The sequence below is a fragment of the Fusarium musae genome, chromosome 7 (genome assembly GCF_019915245.1).
Source record: "Fusarium musae strain F31 chromosome 7, whole genome shotgun sequence".
Taxonomy (NCBI): domain Eukaryota; kingdom Fungi; phylum Ascomycota; class Sordariomycetes; order Hypocreales; family Nectriaceae; genus Fusarium; species Fusarium musae.
The window spans coordinates 335,261-360,995 of record NC_058393.1 but is presented as its reverse complement, the minus strand read 5'-3'; the positions used below and the strand labels follow the sequence as shown (position 1 = coordinate 360,995).

The window sequence follows — 25,735 nt, the reverse complement described above, 5'->3', positions numbered from 1 at the left end:
TCCAGAACGAACCATGGTTCGGAAACAAGACACTGGAAAAGATCTATCTTGACACGGCAAAACCTCTTCAACAACAGTACCAACAAATCATCTACGAACTATGGTTCGCCAGTCTATTCCCCGGAGTCCAATCCCTACACAGGATACCCGGGGCGGACCATGGTTCGTCAACTCTTTCCCGAAATCCGAATCTAATCGAGTACACGCCTGGCATCAAGACCCTCGACAATATTTGATCTCTCGGCGCGGAAACCGGAATGGTAGAAGCGTTATCTTGACACTGCAACAAAATTCCTCCAAACAACAGTCGACAAATCCCTACGAACCATGGTCCGCCAATACAATCCCCGGAATCCACCACACCTCTAGCCGGGGCGGACCATGGTTCGGAATCCGAATCTAATCGAGTACACGTCGGCATTAAGACCCTCAACAACAAGCCCTCTTCAACGAGGCACGCAACACAGCATCCATGCAACAGAGATAGTCGAGGCGAACCATGGTTCGTAAACGCTATACCCCGGAACCCATCATCTCTCCACGAGATATCCGGGGCGAGCCATGGTTCGCCAACCTCCCCCAAATCCGAACCTAATCGAATACACGTCTATGTCTGGGAACTCAGACACACAAGTAAGTTTAATTTCCAACAAGCAGTGAACATATTCTGACGAAATCATAGCAGGTCAATAATGTCAACTTTCGACGGCATTGTGTCTGAGTTCCCGGACATAAGAAGTAAGTTGACCCCCCGGATTGAAATATACAGTCTAACAAGATTCCAGTTGAATTCAACACCGAGCAATGTCAACCTTTAACGGAATATGTCTGGGAACTCAGACACACAAAGTGAGTTCAACTTCTGACAAATGATGAGGGTCTAACGAAATCATAGCCGATCAATAATGTCAACTTTCGACGGCATTGTGTCTGAGTTCCCAGACATAAAAAGTGAGATGGCCCCTGAGAAGTGTCGAAGTTGGTCTAACAAAATCAGTTGACTTCTTTCAGCATCCGGCGTAATGCCGGTGCACAACCGCCACTTGCTTGTTTTCTAAGTCATGTTCACAGCGACCACTTGGCCGGGGTTGAAAGCCTGCGATCTCCATTGTACAAAGTCATGTTCACAGCGACCACTTGGCTGGGGTTGAAAGTCTGCGATGCCCATTGTACGTCCCTAAAAATGTTTTGGATGACTTCTTCCGGAAGTGGATGTTGGCCAACATGTTGAATAAAACGTTAAGAGTGTTTAAATTGATAGTTGGTCAAGTATTAGACTACTTTAAAGGATAAAAGGCTTTGGTAAACTTAGGATATCTCATCACTACTTGTGACAATCTCGACAGTGGATGTGGTATTCAGCTAGCTCCCCTTTCCATCAGCAGATCTCACCCAAACAGCATCACATATCCTCTTCACCGGCCTTGAAGTGGCACAAGGCGCTTGGAGTAGTGGTAAATGCTTCGTAAAGTTCTGCTTGCCATAAAGAATAGGGAGACAGATCTCTTGCCTTCATCCGGGATACATCACGATGCTTAGAGAGTCACCTTATGTTTCAGTGTCAACATGTAATCGAGATTCTCTAGAAGGAAGCTTTTTAGACAAAGAAGATTCGATTTCAGTAAAGACGGAGGAGCTCAAGGCAGAACGTGTTCCGCATCGCGTCCATAATATTTTTGTTCCAAAATTCCTCACGTGACACGAACTTCATGTCACTGATTCAGCGCCCGTTAACCACCACCATACTTTTCATTACACAACACCGACACCACAGGTTCGCTTTGCCTCGTTGAATTCCCAGTATTCTTTCGTCAATCTCTTTCAACACTCCCACCGCTGAGATGAGTTCGCAGCGAGACACTTTCGAACCGGCCAACGTGCCGAGACCCGAGAACCTGGGTGAGCGTCGTGGATATATCAACCAATATATCCAGCGCTTTCACAGCGACTTGGTCCCTCAGATTGAGGAGAAGCGCAAAGAGGCGCTTTTGTCTATGTGCACCGTCCACCATGACCGTGGTATGATCGACGTCCCTGCCGTGTACTTTGAGTACACAATCGACAAGACTCTGTGGCGCGACATCTGTGAGTATTTCGTTTCCGATCCCTGCAGTTCTAACACTTCGACAGTCTTGCACCTCGGCGAGCAGGCTCCCGCGTGGCCTTGGAACGAAGGCCCCAAGGAACATGACATGAACTCAGGCATGTCGACAGCCTACAGGGAATGGCGAATCGAGAAGGGGTTCCCTGTCATGCCCAGCCAAGCAGACCGACAGTGGGCTGGCAATCTCGAGCTACAACTCTCCCAGGCTCAACGAGAGATTGAGCAACTCAAAATGCATCTCCAGGATGCCAAGACCCTTCAGCAAGAGTTGAAGGAGGCCTTGCAGGGCAGGCTAGACGATAAAGACGCCCTGTTGAGGTCAAAGGATCAAGAGATCCAAAGACTACGCGTTGACGGCAGCGACTCGGGATCTCGACAACGCCGGAGCTTGGACCGCCATACCAACATGCGGCTTAGTCAACAGCTCGCCATCACCGAAACCACGGTTACCGCCCAGCGTCAAGAGCTGAAGACCGCCAATTCTCGTATCACCCATCTTGAGAATCTGCTTACCGATAATCCTAGCAAGGTCCAGGCTCTCGAGACCGAATTGGCCGAGGCCAATACGAGGGCCTCCAATGCCGAGGATAACAACAGACACCTCGAGAGACAGTTGCGTGATGCCAACACTCGACTCGCTGGCGGTCATGAACCCGAGCCGTCAATCCGGATCCCGGAAGGGCCTCTTGGAGAGCTTGCCGGAATGTACGCTGTCCTTGCGCGCGAGGTCACAGATTTGCCCATTCTGCCCCAGAGGTTTGCATGCTTCGACCTGCAAACCACCGCGGCCGAAGTGGCCCCCCTGCTCTTCCGACTCGATGCAATGGGGAACCTGCGGAGATTTCTCGCCGCTGGTTCAAGTCACTATCATTGCCTGGAGAACGTTGTAGATGGCATTTCAAAGCCGACGTACGACTGCCGCGATCACAAAGGTGATTGTGTGTATGTCAGAGTTGCGAATACAGCACATGGGAACGTACTGGACTTTAGTGGTAGCGAGGAGTAAGACAAGGTGAAATACAGATTAGATGGATACGAAATTCAGCACCAACCTACAGAGTTGTAGGTCATTTATATGAACAGTATGATACTTGTATGTTTATGTGGTTCTCATTTAACGTGCTCAATCCTATTGTTACAGCTGTGCTATGTCGTGCCACCTGATGGCAAATGAAAATACATAAGAGCTTCCCAGTGGAGGAGAAATCGAAGGTAAGGACAGGGATTACACAAAAGACAAGAAAGGCAAACTGTTAGCCTCAGACTCCAGTTGTGTATTTTTCAGTGAATCAATGCCAAGTGGGGTGTCAGGACAGTGACAGACAGACCTTTGTCAAACACACACTTCAAAGCTACATCACAACCAAACCTCTCTATTTTGCCTCTTCACCATCAAGCCCCCCATGCCTCGCAGCAGTCGACGACAACGACGCGATCGAGGCCCTGACTACCAACGTCACCGCCCTCGGCGTCAGGACAACACTAGAGAAACCGGGGACCACCAGGTCAATGTCGGTGCCCTGAATCGTGTGAGTTGTCTCCAATTTGCATGCAACCGTATCATGGATATCAAACTAACAAGAGGAAGCCTCTGAACTTGTCATGCGAATCTGAACTTCGAGAGTACACCACCGAGCAGGGGGCGATCCTGGAGTTGGCCAACCTGCAGCGATACCCGAACCCGGAACTACCGCCGACCAGGTTCTGTGCGGCGCGTCCCAGAGGTGGATTTTGGGGAGTGAGCGATGAGGAAATGGACATCCTCTACCATTTTAGGTGGATGAAGACGCGGGGTCCAGGACGGGACATCATCTACCAGTTGTCCTACAGAGACGATGAGGCTGTTTCCAAAGCCAAGCAAGATGGCTGTCCTGTCCGAATCACATCCAACGATGGCCGCCGTCCCAGAGACGGCGTGGATCGTGGGCTTGCCCTGGGCATGGTGGAACACAGCGTTTCCCCCCCAGAAGAACATGCCATCAGAATGGGAAGATCTACACTACCTGTGGTCCAGCAACCAGACCTTCGCCCTCCCCGAGTCAGCGGTTCCTCTCGACAGGATGCGCTGCCGCTGCAGCTACCTCTTCGCCAGGTCAAAGAGGAGGAGACTGAGTAGCTTCTCGCTCTTGCGCCCATTTCACGGTAAGTTCGACAGCTTCCATTTACAGAAATCATCTGACACAAATAGAGACACGTATTGTCCTTGGCAAGAGTGCCAGCCTTGAGAACTACCCTGCTGCAGGTTTCTCGCTCAACGTGTTTTGAAATGAGGGCAATGGACTGAGTGAGATCATCGGGGAGTAAGGAAATTCGAGTTTGCTTTTCTGTACATAGTAATTACAGCCAAATCGACTTGTTAAGTGTCACCCCCATGTCCAAAATGTCATTGTCAATTCATATGTCCTGCCGTTGTATTTGTAGTTACAGACTCTAAGACTAATCATAAACAACAAACAAAACAACATGGCTAGCTGCGTAGAATTTCTTTAACCATCGGATCGTTGGTAGCTAGGCGCTCAAGTTGGCCCACTACAACAAATCTCGTCAGGTGACTAAGGCAGTTCCTTGCGTTTGCTGGCTGTGAATCGAAGCCCATGTCACATTTGCCAGTGCCCCCGATCCACTCCAACAACCATCTTTAAACTCACACACTCTACTACATTATCTTTCGCCGCTATTTCTCTTGCCCTCCTCACATACCAACATCACATTCGCTCGCGCGTAAGTTTAATAGATATCTGCCAGTAATGGTACAGTCTTCTTATCTAACAGTCTTATAGAAAATGAATACAACATCGTACCAGCCCCCCTCCGCAGCAGGGGTTCACCCCTTTGACACTTTTGCTCGCCGCGCCCATCTTCGGGCGCATCTTGAGTATCATAGGTTCTGGGATGAGGCCCACTGGGCGGAGCTTACCACAGCAGCCGAGGAGGCTGTCTGTAAGGCTCTCGACCGCAAGGGATACCGGTCGGTCTCGCTGCTCTTCTTCGACCACTCGGTCGATGAATTGGTCTGGGAGGAGTACAGTAAGTTAAGATATCTCGAAGCATATTGGAGTCTGACAGTAATCTAGTCGCCCGGATGAAGTTCAAAGACCGAAATGAGCATTGCTGGCCATGGGGTCTTCTACCATATGCCAAGAACATGGCTGGCGGTATCTGCCATGTCTACAAGAACTGGCGACAAGAGAGGGGGTTGCTGGTGGATGGGCCAGATGCTCAAAAGCCTACCATCGACAAGCCTACTGCAAACCGCCAGACCCCGGATGAGGTAGACACAATGGTTCATGTCAAAACCGAGTTTGCATCAGATGCTGGCCTGCCAACAACTCTGCCCTCAGCGCGGCAGTCGACCGCCGAACCTCCCATCAACGAGAGACCGGGTCATTTCATAAAGCAGGAGACAGAGATCGCGGCGGAACAGGAGAGAAGGATCAATGCCCTTCAGACCGAGGTTGATGCTCTCGAGATGCAACTTGCCGATAAGCAGAGGGAGATCGATTTGCTAAGGACTGCACGCAGCTCCCCGAACTAGCATCTTGGTCCGTGAAATCGCCCGAGCCCCAGGAAGAATTTGTGTAGTCCCAGATGGGGACCGTGTTATTGTTACTCCCATGCAGTTGAGATGTGGCTCAGAGAGTAAATGAGGACAGTGAACTTGGCACGAACTACAAAGCAAACTCTAGGCAGCGCTTTAGCTACACACACATGTCACAACCTTCAAAGATTCAATCATGATTCAAAGATCCATTATTGCAGTCTTAAATCAACTTGTATTGTCGCTCCACCTCAGTGCCACGTTGCCCTTCTCCAGAATCTACTTGCGTAACTTGTCAAATGAGGTGTTCGGGTAGTAGACATGATACTAAAGCTTGGCTACCCGGAAAGGTCGAGCGACTTGGTTTGTAAATTAGATAGCCGTAGCTTGTGTGGCCTTGGGCACGTTGCCGTGTCGTAGGTTTCGGTCGCGGAATCGTACAGCAGGGTGAGAAATGAGTGCCTGCACTGTAGTTTGTTAGCTGTTTGTGCGAGAACCAGTTATTGTTTATTTCAGTTGTCAGTGTTTGCCAGGTGGCATGGGGTGACCTCTGAATCAGAGTGAAAGAATTTTACGAGCCGCCTATTGCTTTCTCCCACAATCAAAAATTTCTTTCTCTCCAAAATCCTCAACTTCCTCATCTCACAACAACGAATCCCTTGTTGAATTGTTCAAGCCTTTTCTGCGCCATGGTGTCCGGAACACCCCCCAACCCTTCGTCATATAACGCATCCTACATCGATTCACGCCGCGCGTTCATTTCTCGCTACCTCGAGTACGTTGGTAGCGATGCGGTTGCCAAATGGGATGACTGCCTCAAGATGGCCTTCGAGCAAGTCATGAAGAGCCTCGAAGAGAGAGGCCGTAAACGGGTCAGCCACGACTGGCTAGAGTATGAAGCAGATCGCGTCGCCTGGCAAAAGCTCTGTAAGTCTCTGCATGCGAGAATTAGTTTCTAAACTGACCAGAAACAGTCAGCGAAATCGCCACCGAAGCTGTCGAATGGCCCTTCACCATACCATCCAAGTTTGATGCACCCAACAAGATCGCAGAGGGTATCTCGCCGACGTACCAGAATTGGCGTCTGGCCCGGGGACTCCGGATATGCGACGTCAGTGATCAAGCTCCTCACGACGCAATGCCGGAAGTGCCGTCTCTGGAACAGCGGAACCACGTCTGGAAGAACGATCCAAACTATCCCAGTGAAATGGTGGCTCCCATCACTGGTCCATTCCAGATAGCACTCCCACTCTGGATCGATCTCTACAACCTTGTTTTTGGGGAACACAATCAGCTCCTTGAAGAAATCAACAACGAAATCGTCCCCCCTCACCTGGAGATCTCATGGATTGACGACGACCAAGACTGTATCACTTTGGTTGTTGGATTCAGCCGTACCACCTGCGTCAACCCTGGTAGCGAGGGGATCGGTGATACGATCAGATGCCTTTGGCAGTCCGTCGTTGACTGGGCGATTGAAGCCTACTACGGCGGGACAATATCGCTAGCGACGTTTCTTCGCGTGCGTAAGGCCATGCCTGTCGTTCACAGCCGTTCCTACCACAGCAGCCGGGGGTTGACCTCCATGACCAGCAGTGCATATGCCGAAGTCCAATCCGAGGCACTGTATTCCATCAGGAAGGCGCATGAGAAGCGAAATTTTATCGCAGAGTGTCGTGCCGAGATTTTGGAGATTCTTGAGAAGCCCCTGGCCGAGGCCAAGACCGAACTCAGCCGCTGGGTTCTCCGTGGATACTCATCGGAGGTTGACGAGCGAGTTCAAGTGGCACGAGAGATCTGGGTGTCTAGTACCACAGATGAGAGAACCATCCAGGAAGCGTTTGTCTGGTCGTGGGGCCCGCATGACATGGCGACCATCTCCGTCGAGAACCCTTCCGCCGAGAGCTCCTTCGCCGACAATGACTCCTCTATGGAGCAGTAGTTTTGGTACATGCTGTGGTGAGTCTGGCAAGGTCTTGTGTTTATGCTCTACTAACGTTCATATGGTCGACGCACCCACCACTGGTGGAACTTCTCCGCTAAGAGTCACTCTGCCGAGAACGAGGCGTTTCGAATTGAAGTCTGCAATGGTGGAAAGGAAAGGACGACTGGGCTGGTGGAATCTGGTGGTGGAAAGGGGAGCCGTAGCTAAATATCACACCACTGACGCCCATTCTATGAGTCTCGATACGTGATTAATGTTTGATCTGTCATATCCTGCCTGTCGAGTCGTCGACATTAAACCCATGAAACGCGAAAGTGATGCTTAACAACTCGATTTTGTTTCTTTCAATAGCCAAAGAAATATAAAATGAACCTCGAGTTCCCCTACCCCCAATAAGTTCATTCCCGTCCCTTGTAGCGATCAAGACACGTTTGATAGAGAAGTCTGCGGCATGGTTACTCCATTGCCCGTCACAGCCACAGATCCTGGCCCCACTCACACAAGCTGTCGATAGCACAGTGAAGCTTTAGCCACAACCCGGACGCCAGTCTGATAAGCTTCACCTTCCAATTCGTCCTCATCCACAACCATTACATTTCATCAACCTGATTCGATATTTGCTCAAATTTCAACACCTGACTTTATCATACGCAAGATATGATCGGAGAAAGTGGCCATTGTCATCAGCGAATACAGCGACTTCACTCTCCGCTGCAAGGACCGCGAATTCAAACTTCACCAGATGATTGTGTCCCCCAGTCGCCCGTCATCTCCGCGGCGCTCAACGGCGGCTTTGAGGTGCGTGTAAAATCTCACCACTACCAGCTCTCACTAACGCTTTCAGCAGGAAGCAACTTCAAAGACCATTACTGTCAATGAGTTCAACGTTCGTGGCTTTTCTCTACAGCGCCGACTACAGACTCGCTCCCCAACCCGAGACAAAGCCTGCTCGACAGTGAGGCTCGAGCTTGAACGCCAGGCACCAACAGTCACTCTAGGCTTTGATGAGACAATCAACGACATGGCGATGGCAAATACAGTCACTCTGGGCTTTGCTGAGACAGTCAAGTATCTGACGATCAAGCAAATTCTATGGAGCTTGTCATGTTGTCTTGTTTATTGTTTGAGATTAGTCCTAGAGTCTTTCAGGGCTACGAATACACGGGGCAGGACGTAGTCATTCACAGCGGTCACAATTAACAATCTTGCACATCAAAGAAGGAGATCATGGACAAGATCCGCGCGCGCGGGGGAAACATTCGGATCCCCAAGGACTAGACAGCTGTCTGCAATGCGTCAAGATCGAGGTCGATGACGTTGAGGAATTCCATTTACGAACGGAAAGGAATGGGATGGTATGGTATGGGACCTGGCAATCTATGCAGTGCACTGAGGATTTCGATTCGATTCTGCATTTGCCTTCCCTCAAGCTAAACATAGACTTTTGTATCAAGTTCTCTAAGAAGATCTAAAGAATGACTCACCGCGAGTTATCAGAGTGTGCCCTCATCAACCAAGTTAAAAGTGTGTACTCGTAATCGCGTACGCCATACATTGAAAATGTTTTCCTGTCGATCACCTGTTTGGTTTGACTGCCTTGACCCTTGTTTGCCAGTGCGTTTGACTCGCGTGCATGGCCCCTTGACAATGACCATAGACTTTGTCGATGGAAGATCCTCCTTTACCAGGCCGCCTGAGGTTAACTCGCATTAACCCTTAGCCTTAGCTTGCAGTGCTTGCCGCCTATCAATCTCTCGCTTCTTGACAGTGATTCATAAGCCTTGCCCTGAATCAAAAGCCCTAACCACTCTACCACTCTCCGTATTTGATCTTTCTCTTCGACTTTATTTCTCCTTCTCTTTTCTTTTCTTTTCTTCTACATCACATCCACAAGCCCCGTGTCTGCTTGTTCTCCTGCCTTTTTCGCTCTGCCGTCTATCCATTTGTACACCGTCCCAGACTTCACAATGAGCGCCCAAAACAACGCATCCACTGGTGGCAACAATGTCACTCGTACCTGGTAGAGTACAGAAGATCACATCCTCAATCCAGTCTCGCTAACCTTTAACAGCACCATGGATCCCTTCAACTCTCTACCCCCAGAGATTCGTCTCAAGGTCCTGTTTTCCATCACCTCCAAGTTCTCCCTCTCTTCCATCATCCAGGCATCACCGACGATGCTGCGACAGTACCAGACGCAAAGAAATAAAATCCGACTGAACATCATCTCGCTTGACCTTGATGAAGAAATGGCTCAAGATGCCCTAGCGATCATCCAGTTTCCGAGAGAACGAGGTACTCAACAGCACCAGCTGCTCCGTGTTCGAGATCACTTGAAGCGCTGGGTAGGCAAGAACTTTGTCAGCCCTCTGACCACGCAGAATGACTATCTGTTCGAAGATCTGGACGACCTCCACAATATGCTGCTTCATTTCATACAGGATTACTGCAGCAAGGCCACAGCTCCTTACATGCCACGAGAGTACATTTGTTTGCAAGGCGTGCAGTCACCATCACCAACAACTCAGCTATACTTCCGTGGCCAACCCATCACCTCGAGCTTCAATCCCGACAGTCTTACCACGATGGAGCTAAAGCGGTTCTTGAGAGCTTTCTTATTGTATGAACTGAACTGCAAAGTCGCCAAGTCCTTGGGCACGTCTTCCAATCCCGGAAGCCCTCTAAACAATCTCCCGAAACGCGCCATTCACCCCTCTGAGGATGAGGCAATCCACTGCGTTCATACCTACGTTCGCTCACTTTATGGTGCCTGTATCGCGCAGCGTGATGATGGATTCCTTCCAAGCGGTCCTGATGGGTCGGCGTTCGAAGCAGGGCTAGCCTTTCCAGACAGCTTCTGCTTCGACCCTGATCTTTATACTGGAGACAGGGGATTGCGGGGAAATCATCATGGCGACGTCACGTCTCATCTGGCAAAGCTTGGTTTAAAAGCCATCACCCAGCTCACGCGTTACCGCTTTGGATATTCATTGGAGAATGATGAGTTTGACGAAGAGTTTGGCAAGGTTATGAAGTCACTGCCGCACAGAATGGGGCCTTATCAACATGTCATTACCAGAATCGAATCATCTGATGTCGCTGGCTCACCGATGTACGGCCATCTCTCCACTCCGCTTTCCCAGTCGAACAAAATCCAAGTACAGATCTACCAGCAGAGGGCTTGGGTGTTCTTCGATAATAATCGACTGTACCCTCCAGCAACCCACCAAAGGCCTTGCTTCCCAACTCAGGATTTCCTTTTCCAAGAGTCCGACAGGTTGATCCCCCTCGACGGTGGTTTGTGGCAGTACTCAGAGCTCACCAGGGGCGAACTCCGATCACAGAAATGGCAAGACGAGTATGCTACTACAAAGAGGCAACTGGCATATGAGGACGAGATCCGGGAGTTGCGAGAGGAGAATTGCATTCTCAGAAGCGAACGCAAACAGGCCAACAGCGGAGATCCAGAATTGTCTGTTCCGGCATTGGAGGATCCTACTGTCCTCCGTGAGGAGGCCAAAAGGCTAATCGAGCAACATATAGCCTGCGATCTAGCGACTGTGGCCAAGTATGTGAGATATACACCACCTGGCACCTATATTTATTGCAGGCAGCCTCCTCGATGCGTTATTATTCCCGCGTCGTTCGACCTTTTCGGAGACAAGACACCTGCTGAGATTGAACTTTTTCTTGACTTGTACTTGGGTGTGGAGAAGAAGAAGGAGACACTCCACCAAGAGGAACCAATAGACTTCTGTTTCGGTATCTATTAATGAGTCTGGGCTGTTGACTTGGTATGCATTCAGATGCTATGATATTTCAGTGGACGGATTCCCTTGGGCGCGAGATGCGACACCAGGACTGGCGGCTGGATGGACCCTGGATGGCCTTGAACTTGGCATTGAAGTGTATGATAGACTCGGAAGGTGATGGACAGTAGCCATGCCTTACTCATAATAATGTAAAGTGTCCTGTACGGTACTAATATGCATTGAACTTGTGAAGAAATTGGGTGTGATGTTGAGCGCCAGATCACCGATTCAAACTCAAGACAGCCACTCCCAGTTGCAATCATGAAGTTCACCCCTGACTTAACAGGGTCTTCCCGATCGTAAAAGATCACTGGGACATATGAATCCCTCAACCCCGACCCCCCATCCCCGGCTATTGAAGTGAAGCTTAGTGGATATCGTTCTGCATTTCGGTCTACTTGGGTTGAGCCGCACTTTGCACCATCAGCATTGAACTCCATACAATTCTGTGAAGCACAATACTGAAAATAAAGTCATCCGCTACCTTGTTCTTATTTCCATTACCTCTACCATGGCTTCAAGGTTGCACTTCAATGAAATCATTATAGTGATCTTGCTCCCATAATAAGTCCTGGTTAAAGCTGCCGGTGCCGACCACCTGCACCACCTTGCCGATAGAGTAGAGGCTAATCATTCAGTCACTGATTCATTAGGGCTACAATGGAAACGCACAGCACACAATAGAAAGCTGCAGTGTATGCCTGAGGCCTAAGCCGTGGTATATAACCCTTTTCGCCCTCCCTCTCTCCTCGATTTTCTTTTCTCCTCAACCATCATCAACACAATCGCCTCCGCCGGTTGTTCGTTTTCTTTCTCACATACAAACAAACAATCAATCCACCACCGCTACCATGTCTGCCAACCAGACCAACTTCACCGCCACCCCCATCCCCGGTGGCTTCGCCGGCGTGAGCGATGATTCCGACCTCCGCGCGTTTGCGGTGCGCTTTATGCAGGAGTCGGGTGCTCCTGGCTGTCTTGTCCGGATGACTACTCCGGATTCTGGTAGGTTCAAACTTCTTTCCTATAGGGATATCACGCTAATAGAGTTTCAAAGGCCAGGATAATCCCACTGTTTCCACTTGTCTTGTCGACCGGGATGGCAATATTCTCGTCCTTCACCGCACCACCGACGCCCCCCCCCCTGGTAAGTCTTTCAACATCTCATTTCAACTCCATACTAACGGTGATGCAGCCAACAACAACAACTAGTTCCATGGACTGATCGTCGCGTGTTACCCCTGGCGGGAAGAATGAGGAGACTGGTGTTGGGCTGAGAGTGGGATCGGAGCAAACATGATAGCTCAATAACAATCATCTGCGCCCATTTCTTGACTGTGAACCGTGACTTGTACCCATCTCTGTCTGCCTTTGGCCTCGCATGTGTGATATTCTCTGTGGTCAATCTTTGGCGGCGCTGTTCAATCATGGCCATTCACTTTTGCTACCCACGTACTCTTTGTGTCCGCATTTGCTGTTTCTTCGATATTGCTGAGTGACTGTTTGCGATCGGCTCACCGTTGCCTCAGAGCTAAATGTTGTCGGGCGGGATCACTTTGATGTAACGTTTAGATCGAAACACATTTGCGATGAACATGAAAAGGATATAATTTCCAATCACATTCACTTTAAGTTACCTTTCGCTCCGAGTTCCAATAAACTATCGATCGCATGCCACTTTATGATCAAGCACGATGCAATCACCAAATCTTTACCATAATTCTCAGTCGCCGCAAATGTGGTGGGCACAAAAGCCCAGAGTTGATCAGCGACTACAATCTCGCTAATAAATAGCACGAATCTCACGTCACAGGTAATCTTCATAGTGGTTTCTCATGTTTTTTCACGTTAAATCACAGAGATTTGTATCAGATTAATTGTCCGACACTGAAATCGGAGGTTATAAATCTGCTGTTCAGGGTAACTGGCTGAACAGCTGACGGTATTTTGATAGACCCACTAAACGCGGTCGCATCAGACTTCAGCACCTGCAACCTTTGAACAACGAGGCTCAGTCCAATTTCACAGAGTTACCGCCCAGGAAAAACCCTCATTCAAGACGAAAATTTACTCTTTGTCGAGTCTCAAGAAACATGCATACCTGCCCGCCCAACGACGCGCCATCCAACAGCGACGCGCCTACCAGAAATCTGTCGCGACACCGTCCAGAGTCTAAACCACCGCAGGTCTCTCGTCTCTTGCGCTTGATGATATATCCTCGCTTATTTCTACTGAAAGCAGGCCATGGAATTTGTTGTTCTCTCATCAAGTGACGGATTCAAGGTCAGTGATGTTCCGAGCCGTGACTCCGCAACTGACAATTGATTCCCAGGAGCAAACAGACATGTTTCCGATTGCTACAAATGATTTTCAAACCTCATGAAGCCAAAGCAGTATTCACAAGAATCGGATTGTTATGGAATTGCCTTCATTCAATCCACCGACCACCCAAGCTGTCCTCCTCCCGAAGTCTTCTCTCGAAAGCCCGCCGCTACCCCGATCCAAGCGCTGACAACCCATGCGGTCCCCTGCTCCATGGAGTGCCCTGGTCATGCGTGGAGTTGCTCGGTTTGCCTACTGTAGCATGCGCCGCTCCACCGAGACCATCAAAAAGACCATCCAAGATTGCTGTTCCTACACCGTTAGTGGCGCGACCCACGACTAAGGTCAGCAGGGATCATGGACAGGGGCTGTCCTTGGAATTACCTATTCCAGACTTCGTGGATTGTGTAATTGGTCACATTGGCTTTAGTTGGAACCTTGTCTCAGCCACAGCAACGGCTCCCCACCGTTCTCCAACAACGACACGATGGACCACAACCAAGGAGGCACCTCATAGCGAGGCCGGGAGACTACCTTATCACCGCTACTTCGGAACCCTTTCTCGGCTCAACTAGCGACAGTCGCCACAGGCATCGGTTCCGACCCCGGGTGTGGCCATGTGTTCTGATGCTGTTGGATCCGGCCAATGGCAAAGAGTCGCGCTACCCCATCCTCGACTCAACGGCACACGCCAGGCCTTACAGACTGCTCAGGCGGTTTTCGGCACCTCTAAAGAGTTCACAAGGACACATCACAGGGTCAAGAGGCCCGAGCACAGCATCCTCATGTCTACCGGCAACGCTCGCCCACTTGTAAAGGCTTTTGGGCTTTTAATTGCTCCCGCACCAGCAAGCTGGAAAATCTGTCAGTCACCCAGCAGTGGATGCTTCACAATCACCGTCTTCTGCACGACGATGGACAACTTGGCCACTCTTATGCAGAGTTGTTCTTGGCTGGAATGCAAATGGATAGCGTCTCACCACAAGTTTGACCGGACCGAGGCGAACCGCCTGTGAGGCATAATGATATCCTTCCCTTGGAGATATTCGCTAGGTTAGTTGAGCACTCCAATCGCTCCAGTTGTTTTAGTTTAGCTTGCATTGGCAAATCTTGCAGAAACCATTGAGATTGCGAGGTTCGTTGGTTTGATGGACTTGCTACATCAACATCGCGGTTTGCTGCAGTCGTTGTCTTGGAAGAAGGCTAATGCTTGTTAAGATCAAGATGATTGTCTTTGTTGACATTCTGGTAAAACATGGCAATTGCTTGAAAACGAATAACAAAGATTTGATCGCATTCAATCGCGCCTTTGTCGCAGCAAGCTGATGGACACATCCTTCTTGAATGGAAACCTTCTCAACAGCACAACGCAAAAGTCATGTGATTCATGCTATAAAGTCTCATGTTCATCCCTCGGTCGATTCTTCCATCTCTCAACACTCACATCTTCTCTCTTCAACCTTCAGAGACGATAATCTCATATATCCTTAATCTATATACCTTGTATATCATCCGAGAGTGCCATTGGTGGCTCTCAGACCCCACAAAGCAGCCTTGAGCATACCGTCACAATGCTCAACTTGTCAGCCGCATACCATATATAGTCCTCCGCAGTGAGCCGTGCAACTACAATGCATAACTCAAACGTCAAGGTATCCCGTCTTCCATCTGTCGTGTCCTTCAGACTTCAGTGACTAACTTGGATAGTAAGAATGAGCTATACGACTCGAGGCTTACACGAGTTTGCGATCCACATCCTTGTCTTGAGAAGAACCGCCCCCACCATCATTAATGGGTGGCCGCCCAGCCCGACGGACGTCGCTGCGAGACCTGGCCTCGCCTGTCTCATCTTTGCTTTGAGATACATCTACGCAGACCTTCTCTCATTCCGACTGCTGGTACCAAGACTGCTCCCGGAACCGCCGCTCAAACGCCTTTTCGAGCACGTCAACAGGCTTCTGCCTCGAGACAGCATACAAGGAATCTCGAGGCTGGCATGGCCGGTGTTGCAAGGGTCACCAGTCTTCTGAAGGAGGTCCAGCTGGGTGAAAATGAAAAGAGGGAGGTACTAAAAGAAGCTGCTACAAAGCAGGCGGAAGCAGAGGCAAGAAAGCTTCAGACATCGCAAACCATCTTTGACGCCGAGAAGTTGAGGCTCGAAGCTCTCCCCAAACCCGCGAGTGGTAACGCTGCGATTGCCGAAGACGTTCAAATGCCACTCCGGGATCCCTACATGACTTCGAATGAGTCTGCGCCCGCCGCTCGGCTTCCATCCCTCGAATTACGCGAGAAGATATGGAAGTCCCTCCAACTGCAGCCCGTGAGCCCTCAAGGGCCTATCGTCGGTCCTTTTGCGGTTGCCCTTCCATCATGGATTGACTTTCATGATCTGATCTTTGGCCCTCGTGGTAGTTTGGTCACCAAGCTCCGGTCTGGCATGTACAACCGAGACCTCCACGTCAGCTGGGCTGTTGATAAGGGCCGAGCCGTTGCTCTGGTTGTTGGGCCACATCCAGAGTTCACACATAGCGCCGAGAACCGCAACCTCTGGAAGGAGTTGCGAAACCTCTGGCTGAAGGTCCTGGAGTGGGTGTTGCTCGCCTGCCAAGGTAACCCCTTTCGTCTCGTGGACTTCTTGGGGGACTATCAAATCCTCGAGATCGAGGTCAACTTGCTCCTCGACTCGGAAATCCTCGGCCGGCTGATGGAAGCCTGGGAGAAGCTCAGTACCGACCCTGTCCAGTCTTCGGCGATGGCCGCGGCAAAAAAAGCAAACTTGATCGCCTGGACACCTCGAATCTTTGCAATGCTGAAGTACCCAGGCACTCCTCTGTTGCTTCATTCTTGGGTCCATGAGTGTTGGGAGAACCGGGATGAAATGAAGGAACGTGTAGGCGTCGCCCGATACCTATGGTCTCAACATGATCATGTTGCTGCTTTCATATGGCAGCGTCAAATGATGGATGAGATCAAGGCTTATGAAGAGTATCAAACGTAGAGTTTACTCAAGAGAGCATGAGTTGACGAAAAGAAGGGAGTGTCACCCCAGACTTGACAGTGAGGACAGCTTATGCTCTGCTCAGTGGAAGCAATGAAATACATCGGATAGCGCACAGCTTGTGCTCGCTTTGGAGGCTGTTAGTACAAATGGAAGGCTATAGAGGCAAAGACAACCTGTAAATTCGAGTGAGGTACTTGAGACGCTTAGCCTTCAATTCTATACCATAAACGCATGTGAGAACAATGAACATAAGGCCCGATCCGAGAACATATATACAAGACTTTATATATGATTTGAAAATTGTGTTAACGAACACTTCCCTTTCACGTTCGTTCCCCTTCAATGTTCCCAAAGTGGCCTGAACAGAAGTGTTATTTGCAGTTGAGGCTTGTGGCTGAGAGCTTATCCCGGCAGAGAGAACCTAGTGGCCTGAACCGTCGAAGAAGAGGTACAGTTTATCTTCCTTTTGCACGGTGCAGGTTTCACTGTGTGATGACTTCTGCCGTGTGTCCCTTTGACCATTATACCCATGACAAAAAAGTCCATACAACTACCCAATAACGTATAAGTCTCATCGAAAAGAACGCAAGTCAAATTCTAACCTTATCTCAATAGATTCATCATGTCGGATCACGTCGATCCGATCAGTGATGCCCTCGCCGACTTCTTCGTCAACTTCGACAAAAGGTCCAATGCTGAACGCGGTCAACCAACCGCTCAATTTGGCCACCTCAAGATCCCCCCGTACCGCCTCGAGACTAGTATCCCAGAACTCATCCGGCAAATGTTTTCAGAGGAGGAACCTCTCTTGTTCGTCGTTCCAGACATGGAGCATGAGGTTGGGCTAGGTCTTCAATTCCCGGATGACGCCAGTATCAAGGTTACGACATATGGTAACCTTTTGAAGGATATCCACAGCAACTTCGACCTTGGAAACAACGAGCACGCTCCGACAAACTGGCGAGTAGGTAATAAATCGGTGGGGTGGAGCAGTGACCGGCTGCCGCTCAAGATTGTCATCATCTTTCAGATCGACCCCAACATTCCAGCGGATTGCGCGATATCACTGGCAGGAATCGTTCAGTGGTCACTAGCACAGTCTTCTCTGCCACGCTACGTTATTCGCTTAGTGACCCTGTCAGCTGAAGAGGACTGCGACCTTCTCGAGAGACTCTTGGATGAATCCAAACTCCAATGCCGCTTCACCGACCTCGACCTGGCTCAATACGGCGAGCACGAACCCACGCTTAACTGCACTGTCATCAATGCAAAGGATGTGGACACCCAAGTGTCAGATATACTCACTCGAGTCAGAGCACACCCGGACAAGTCTCGGCTAGTTCTGTGCTTTGATATGGCCTTTTACAGAGCTTTGAATGCTAAGCAGGATCCTGAGGACGACCAGTTCATAACCAGGGGTATGGTAGCAGTCGGCTCGACTGTGGACGATATTGGGCCTATGATCGATGGCCTGGATGCCCAAAGACTCTTGTGATGTTGTTCTCGCCCGATGCTGCTATTCTGCCACTCCCCATTCGATGTTTCGAAGAGATACATATCATCGTTGGCTACAGCACTACGAAACACATCTGGGACCATGAACTTTGCCAGATGATCAGCTGTGATTATCCTCTATCATTAGAAGAACGCCGTCGACAACTTTGGTGGGCTTGGCAGGGAAACGAGCAATCTATTTTCATGCATATCGATGATGGCCTCACCCCGTCTGGCTTCATCGAACAGAGCTATGATGCGGTTCGCTTCGTTGAAGCACATCAGCTTGGTGGCTTTATTGCTGCCGTGGCCAATCTTCCATGGTTCCCCAGAAATCGCGACGGCATCATCAGAATCTTTGCCACCAACCCTCTCGTGGTGCGAGAGACGAAGGACAGATTGATCACACAACGGGTGATCAAGTCCCGGGGCAACGGTATGCCTGAAAGTCAAGCCGAGATATTTATTGAAGCATTACCGCTGCTAAATTACGACTATCGTCTGTCTCTGTTGGTAGCTACCGAAGCCTCTCCAAGGGTTGACCGCGTCAAGGCGCAGCTGGCGGCAATGCTCACCACCAAGCTTGAGCACATAGCCATGTTGGACAGTATTCCCAGAGTGCCAGAACACGTATTGAAGGAGTGCCGTGGTTTTGGTCGATCATTGGCAGCGCAAGGTTCACTGTGGCTGTTTCTAGGCTTGTTCAAAAACCGGAAGCAACACATCCAGGAACATGGCGAGTATATGTCTCGATACGACAACCTCCATGGAATCATATCAGTTAATGAGTCAGTGGGTAAAAGAATGGAGGAGGTCTTTGGCGAGCTGGCCCGTCTGGCAAATAGACGTGGGCGAGACATCAACCCCTGGCTTTCTCTCCTGGCCGAGACTGAGGAGATGACCCCGGACGAGCAGCGCGAGCTTCATGGCCATTTATTCAGAGCATACATGTACCAAGCCACTGTGTTTCACGAGAAATCAACCGGCGATTCAAGCCAAAGTGACACTTCCATGATGTGCACTTTATCCGGTGGGCATAGATGTGTGCTTGACCCTCCTGACATCTCACCAACAAATCTTGTGGATATGCTTAGTCTGCTTCGGAGTAGTGGGGACAAGGCGATAATTGGTATTTCTCATTAACTCGAAAGAGAACCTGATATCAGCAGCCTCATCTTGGGAGACTGGACTTTGATTCCGAGAGATGTTGTCTATCAACGGGCAAAGTCACTTGGGCCGGTGGGGAGTATTGTAGCAATATTGGAGTCGACTGTGAGCCACGAGGGGTATGATGACGCCGACGCTTGAGTGCGATATGGGATTGAAGCCAAGATCACTTATTCCGAATGTACTGTGTTGGTCCACACCCGGGGGGGAGTGGATCTCAAGAGTCCACGTCCGAGGATCAGCGCCTGGAACCCGTTCCAATAATTCCCTACGTCAACACCAATTGAGCTGTGCCAACACCAAACAGGGGCGCTTCAGTGCACTAGGCAAAAGCAGTACAGACCACGATGTGTGACAACCGGTCTTTATTTACGGCTCAATGGCCGGCAATTATACTAAGTCTGCCTTGCTACAGTCCCATTTCCCTTCAACTTGCATTACTCCTCCGCTTAATACTTTCCGCATCGATGTCGTAGTACTTAGAGTGCAATTCTTGCTGCACTGAGGCATTTTCCCTCGATCTATTCTACCTGATTTCGATCTTCAGGTCTCGGTGCTGTGTTAGGACAAGAATTATGTTGAATAGAGGCCCGACCACGCGCGGCGGGTAGCTATTGGAGATTGATTATGAGATAAAATGTAAACATATTGGTCTGGAGTCGAGTCTACCGAACTGTTAGTCCTCTGTTACTAAATAATGTTGAGTAAACGTTACCTCTTGATCGATTCGCGCGTGAGCTTGACAGGATGGAGCCTGAGTACCTATACTTTCGACATGGCAAAAGGGTTCGTCGGCTACTAAAAGCATTGTCCAACTCCGTGTTGTTACGCGGAGTTCGTCACATAAGTCATAGCACCCTAGATGAGATGAATGTTGAGAAATATCATCAAGTTCCCTTCAATTTATTCACCCACCCACGACCCAATCCAGTCTTCCAATCTGCAGCATTTCCTCCTCGCGTAGTATCTTCCATCTAACCATCCCCGCTTGCTAGTTTCCGCTGGTTGGCCATACCAGACCGCAAGGTGTTGTTTCGTCTATCTTCACCAGTAATATTGACAATTGGGCAAATCGCTGGGCATTGAATGTGCTCGTCGGTCAGAGTCTGAGCTTGTGGTCAAAAAAAAAAAAAAAAAAAAAAAAAGAATGACTACATCTTATTAGCATGCGAAGATAATGATTTGCAACTGGCGTACCTTAAGGAGAGCGTTCAGGTAGATAGATTAGTACTCCAGGCTGCCTCATTGGCCAGTTGGACATAGAGCAGAGGTGCGGCAGCAGGATGGCTCAGAGCGATCTGATGATGCTTGTTCGAGACCGTACCGAATATCTACAAAGTACGATGAACATACGAAGGCAGGTGCATCGGCTTCGATCAAATGTACTGCGCGACCAGATCATGAGGCATCCATGTCCAGTTCATGGCAACCAGAGAGTCTGGCTCCTTGATGAACTCTGTGCATATGCCATAGAGAACACCACCTCTCTCCACGTTCTTGAAGATGGCATTGGGAAGCGGCAGTACGGTCCTCTGGCTCCTCATCTCAACACTTTTCCCGGTTGAGACGACAGTGTGCTGGAGCTGTTCGTGACCCTGGACAACAGCGAGACGAGTGGCAATGAGTTGATGCTGGAAGGCGTGCAACAGATGTTGGAATACCTCCCGCATTTGATCATCGCTTAGACTCTCAATCTCATCCTCGACGCCATGAAAAGGGAGTTTGATGTAATTCTCTACAGAATGCAAAGCATTTTGTAGTTGATGATTTGTGGCATGAAAGTGCTGCACAGCGCCTATGGGCGGCTTCAGATAGCCAGTCGCATCCCAGATCGGTTCCTGAGGAGAGGTAATGTCATCAAACTCTTCCCAGTTCAAAGCAATGGCTTTCCACATTCCAAGAACTTGCCAGAGATCTCCATGATCAGAGAGATTTGATCCCCAGCCAAAGGCCGGAATGTCAGATCCGAAATGCCTTCCGGGCTCAATTTCCACAGTCCAGTCTTTTGACACGTTCAGGACAACAGCCAGCTGTGATTTGATCCACTGCACCTTGATATCCGACGAGCGCAATGCACAGAAATGTGCGATGCGATGGTCGTATCCAAGGGCGCGTAGAATAACTCGGTACCTAGTCTCCTCACTCCCTGTGAAGGCAAGTCTGGCGAGATGTCCATGGATGACACCCTCCTTTCGCAAGAGGCTAGTCACCTGTGCAATGACCGGAGTTGACTTGATGAAGCATCCCACGACTTGCTCAGGATCAATGCCCCAGCTAGACATGCCGTAGACGCCACTGATGAAAGCACCGGCATGATCATTCATGATATGAAGAGGTCTGTAAACAGCCGCATCTTCATTCGCTCTCAGACCCTCACTTCCAGCATAGATGCGGAGGTAAGGAAATGGATTGTTCAATTGGAAGCACCACCATCGCAGGCTATCAAGCTCACTCTGAGTGATCGAGAGCTCAGTCCTGACCACCTGTTTGGTTTCTTCATCAAAGACGGTTCTCATACATCGCTTACCAAGAACGATGTGAACGCGTTCAAAGCCGTATAGAATGTCAGGGATAGGGTGCTCCAAATCTACCTGAATGACGGTGACGGTTCTCCCGAAGCCAGGGGCACAGTTCGCCAGGCTCCAGGACATACTTTCACCGTTTTCTTCGACGTGCTTCAACAGCAGGTACTGGTAACGCACATCGTGCGCCAACTGTAGCCCCTGGAACAGGTCTTCTCTGTTGATCGGAGGCACTACCAGGACGGCGTTCCTCGATTCAGCATTCAGAGGTGACATTCGAGCTTGAATGGTTGAGTATACGTGATCCTCATGTGTCAAGTCGATAGCCGCCTCAGGAATGAGGTTGAATTGAGTTGGGATAGGCAACTCAAAGTGTTCAACAGGCTGTTGAGAGCGAAGGCTGACGAGTTCCGATAGTAGACTGTTCCCAAAGAAGTTTGAGAATGTCAACACACGGATATCGGCGCCATATTTCTCAGCCGTGTCGCAAGCCCACTGGACAAGTCCAGTGAGGGCGAGCGCGCAAGCAGCTGACATCCAAGGGTCCAGTGAAAAGACAATGAACACTCGTTTGGGTAACCATTGGTCACATTTCCACATGGGCTCACCACCTTCCACCCAGCCAGGGCCTATGGGAGCGTCAGGATCAATGCGACAGTATTCCAAAATGGAACAGAAGTCAGCGTGATCGATTGTCTGATCGCGCATAACGAGCTTTGGCATGTGTTCAAACTCGAAGGATGAAAAAATGCGTTGCTCCTTGCGCGTCAGAACAAAGACCTGTGTAGAGTCTGTCCTCTTGTGTATAGCCGAGCTCAGTCGGTCCACGATGTTGTATTTTGTAGTGAAATACGCAGGCACCGTCAAATGGCCAAAGCGGACATTTGAGCGGCGCTTTGGGGGGGCGCAGAACCTCTTGATGATACCATCGAGAATTTCGAACGCGTCGTCACTTGTGACGTTTCCTTCACTCTCGTAATCGCTTGACATGATGTTGAGGCAGAAGCGAAAGAGGAAAAGTATGTGTGTGGGAGGAAGAAGCTGAGTTTTGAACGTTGAAAGGTTTGTACTGTTGTTGTTGTGAGATTCGAAGGCGGTACGAAGCTCGCAGTGCTTACCAGTTGTTGCCGGCCCTGGCTAACGGAAGCGAGCCGCTATGATTTCTTCCTCTTCCCCCCCTTTTACACGAACCAAGTCTGATTCCGGTCACCCTATGCCCTGCGCACTCTGAGAAAGGGGGATAACCCCATCGCCTCTGATGTAAGGTACCGATCCTCTCTCTGTTCAAATCCAACACTTTTCCACACGTGAAAAATGGTGAAGCAAGGCACAGCAACCCATGTCATTCACTATTTACCCTTTAATAATCAATATCATTTTTGTTCTCTATACGCAACTGTGTTGCATGACCTCACCGAAACCGCCTCAAGATGGTTATGCTGGACCTTTGTCATTGAATCACGACGTGGTCCTCGTCAGCCTGACATGGTCAGTAAGTCAATCACGACAATGCCTACGATTGGTTGCACAATTATGCCCCCCAAGAAATGCCGTCAAGCAAAGTGATTTTATTCATTATGCCTTTCCCATGTAAAAATGCTTCTGACTATAATGGGGTTTGTCCACGCTTGTTGTTCACTGATTTCCGTGTGACTGCAAGTTGAACCCTCTGTATCAGCTTGCACAGATACTGGAAGGTGTCCCAGTGGCTGAAGAGAATGATTACGGTTCATTGCATTCTTGAGGGCAGTTGCGATGATAGCCTGTGACATACCAAATCAGGACTTCTCTTTGTTCCGAGGAGTGTCGTCTTGATGGGTCACGCCCTTTTGCGTAGGAATGGAATCACTCGATGTGATCATTGTCAACTTTGTGGTGTTCTTTGACTCCTTATTTTCAAGTTCGGCAAGGCGTTCTGAGAGTCTACGAAGCTCGCTACGAAGCTCGCTGTCGTGAGCCTTAAGTCTGAGTGGTGCTTGGGCGATGGGCTTGGGGTCTGTCGCAGCCACGTAACCAAGCGCAGCGAAACTGGAGCCTGTAAGTCTAATATCACCTCAGAACAGCAGATGATGAATTCCAGGACCTTAACTACGCGACAAAATCACAAGAAGATCTGAAGCACTTATATAAACTCAAAATAACACTCTTACAACTCGAGGCCTCGAGCAATATTGGTGACTGTGGGATGGAAAGACCATCGGGATGTGAGCGAGAGCGACAATGCGACTTTTACGTGGAGAGATTGGATTTTCTCCCTCCCTCTGGCAAGCTAGGTACTCAAGAACGCTGCATTGACAGGTCAAACTATCTCGATCTACATTCATTTCGTCTTCATGAGAGACTCGGAAACCTGATAAGATTAGTCATAGTTAAGCTGAGTCAAGGAGAAGCTTACTGTTGACAGTCTTCCCGCTTCATTGCAATTCCTTGACTGCTGAGGCTTGCAGAGCGATCTTACACGGGACAAACATCAAAATGTTTGCAAGTGAGAACAAATGACCTTCCATGACCTGCCTGTCCCGAATTTAACCTGAAGACAAACAGGACCAGATGCCAAACCAAGGCTTGAGTACATATATGTGACTTGATCACTGCCTGGAGCTCGGGGGTTGGCGACGTGGCGCCGTGAACGTCGCGTCTCTGAGTCGACACCTGAGGCTGTTCCTTTCGGACTGCACGCGTGCCAGCTCCTCTTCCAAACTTGCGACCTTTTCTTGAAGAACTCTCTTCTCATCAAGGACTTTCTCCATCGATTTGTGCGTTTCGATGGCAATGTTCCCCATTTCAGCAGCCACATTCGCTGAATTGACAGCCTGGCGTCGCACTCGCTGTAGGCTCTCAAATAACGAAGCCGGGTACTGGGAATCGCCCTCCTGCGAGACGGGATTGTTGGCAGAGACATCCATCTGTGACTGAGCGGAGTCTGCCATTCCCCGTCGGCGGCGCCAGTCGATGTAATCGTCGGCGGGTTCGTCGTTGGGGTCATTCTGTACAGGACGAGCGGTCCACGGGCAAGCAGGCTTATCATTCCCAAGATCACCAACTATGAGAGATTAGACCAGCTGCAACGATATGGGAGAACAACTCACAGTAAATGTCCCAAAGAGCCACGTGCAGCTTGTAATCGAAGTAAGCCACACCGACTGTGGAAACCCCATCTCGTTCAAAATCGGCACAGACATTGTCTATTGCAAGTTTGATCGCGAGCTGGTATCTGTCGTAGTTAAAGTGATTAATGGCTCCATTAAATGCCATCATGTACCGGTCACGGGCTTGCGAGTCTCCATGGTCAATCTTGGACACGTCGGGGGTTCGCTGTTCTGACATCTTATTGAGTGGTGAAATGTGATTTAGTGGGATTTGAGAGACTTGGACACTTGGGCGTACTTGAACGATTGATTCTAAATGGCTTTAGTTTGTTGAAGTGACACTGAGAGGAGCCTTTCGAAGATTCTTTGGCGTTGCACGTTGCACTTACGAGCATGGAGCGCTGTGTCACTGCAAACCCAGCACAGTGCATGCGTCACAGTGTCTTAGATGGATACTGTGCAGTGAGATGATCTGCACCGCCAGACTAGTCTAGTCCTCCAAGGGTGTCTGTCTAAAATTTGAGCCTCAAACCCTTCCAATTCTCCACTATTCCTCACACCATTCATTCTCGAGTCTTTTACTAGTATTCTTTGACTTCCTTAGACCACGACAGTCTCACATACGAGCCGGTTGCTACGTTAGACCTGGTTACTTTACTGTATCCCCTCGACGTCACAGACACACCGCAATGTTGTCGAAATCTAAACATCGGCTGCGACACACGATTGCATACTCCCATT

General features: G+C 49.6%; 10 protein-coding genes across 10 annotated transcripts; 8 read left to right on the top strand and 2 right to left on the bottom strand.

Annotated features, from left to right (window-relative positions):
* Nucleotides 1-1,841: 1,841 nt before the first annotated feature.
* On the top strand, nt 1,842-3,110 carry J7337_009268 (uncharacterized protein; the record flags this gene model as incomplete). The annotated part of the gene is made up of 2 exons (XM_044826869.1): nt 1,842-2,085; nt 2,131-3,110. 2 exons carry the CDS (start codon nt 1,842-1,844, stop codon nt 3,108-3,110), a joined length of 1,224 nt encoding a protein of 407 aa, XP_044677463.1.
* Nucleotides 3,111-3,507: 397 nt separating this feature from the next.
* J7337_009267 (uncharacterized protein) lies at nt 3,508-4,220 on the top strand (the record flags this gene model as incomplete). Its single annotated transcript, XM_044826868.1, has 2 exons — nt 3,508-3,633; nt 3,687-4,220. 2 exons carry the CDS (start codon nt 3,508-3,510, stop codon nt 4,218-4,220), a joined length of 660 nt encoding a protein of 219 aa, XP_044677462.1.
* Nucleotides 4,221-4,887: 667 nt separating this feature from the next.
* On the top strand, nt 4,888-5,639 carry J7337_009266 (uncharacterized protein; the record flags this gene model as incomplete). Its single annotated transcript, XM_044826867.1, has 2 exons — nt 4,888-5,131; nt 5,179-5,639. 2 exons carry the CDS (start codon nt 4,888-4,890, stop codon nt 5,637-5,639), a joined length of 705 nt encoding a protein of 234 aa, XP_044677461.1.
* Nucleotides 5,640-6,331: 692 nt separating this feature from the next.
* On the top strand, nt 6,332-7,584 carry J7337_009265 (uncharacterized protein; the record flags this gene model as incomplete). Its single annotated transcript, XM_044826866.1, has 2 exons — nt 6,332-6,569; nt 6,617-7,584. The coding sequence occupies 2 exons, from the start codon at nt 6,332-6,334 to the stop codon at nt 7,582-7,584; spliced, it is 1,206 nt and encodes a 401-aa protein (XP_044677460.1).
* Nucleotides 7,585-9,662: 2,078 nt separating this feature from the next.
* On the top strand, nt 9,663-11,360 carry J7337_009264 (uncharacterized protein; the record flags this gene model as incomplete). The annotated part of the gene is made up of 1 exon (XM_044826865.1): nt 9,663-11,360. The coding sequence occupies one exon, from the start codon at nt 9,663-9,665 to the stop codon at nt 11,358-11,360; it is 1,698 nt and encodes a 565-aa protein (XP_044677459.1).
* Nucleotides 11,361-12,250: 890 nt separating this feature from the next.
* J7337_009263 (uncharacterized protein) lies at nt 12,251-12,611 on the top strand (the record flags this gene model as incomplete). The annotated part of the gene is made up of 3 exons (XM_044826864.1): nt 12,251-12,404; nt 12,457-12,546; nt 12,595-12,611. 3 exons carry the CDS (start codon nt 12,251-12,253, stop codon nt 12,609-12,611), a joined length of 261 nt encoding a protein of 86 aa, XP_044677458.1.
* A 2,681-nt stretch (nt 12,612-15,292) lies between these two features.
* On the top strand, nt 15,293-16,719 carry J7337_009262 (uncharacterized protein; the record flags this gene model as incomplete). Its single annotated transcript, XM_044826863.1, has 2 exons — nt 15,293-15,303; nt 15,597-16,719. 2 exons carry the CDS (start codon nt 15,293-15,295, stop codon nt 16,717-16,719), a joined length of 1,134 nt encoding a protein of 377 aa, XP_044677457.1.
* A 625-nt stretch (nt 16,720-17,344) lies between these two features.
* J7337_009261 (uncharacterized protein) lies at nt 17,345-19,359 on the top strand (the record flags this gene model as incomplete). Its single annotated transcript, XM_044826862.1, has 2 exons — nt 17,345-18,126; nt 18,150-19,359. The coding sequence occupies 2 exons, from the start codon at nt 17,345-17,347 to the stop codon at nt 19,357-19,359; spliced, it is 1,992 nt and encodes a 663-aa protein (XP_044677456.1).
* Nucleotides 19,360-20,759: 1,400 nt separating this feature from the next.
* On the bottom strand, nt 20,760-22,895 carry J7337_009260 (uncharacterized protein; the record flags this gene model as incomplete). Its single annotated transcript, XM_044826861.1, has 1 exon — nt 20,760-22,895. The coding sequence occupies one exon, from the start codon at nt 22,893-22,895 to the stop codon at nt 20,760-20,762; it is 2,136 nt and encodes a 711-aa protein (XP_044677455.1).
* A 1,598-nt stretch (nt 22,896-24,493) lies between these two features.
* J7337_009259 (uncharacterized protein) lies at nt 24,494-25,232 on the bottom strand (the record flags this gene model as incomplete). Its single annotated transcript, XM_044826860.1, has 2 exons — nt 24,494-24,948; nt 24,995-25,232. The coding sequence occupies 2 exons, from the start codon at nt 25,230-25,232 to the stop codon at nt 24,494-24,496; spliced, it is 693 nt and encodes a 230-aa protein (XP_044677454.1).
* Nucleotides 25,233-25,735: the final 503 nt, after the last annotated feature.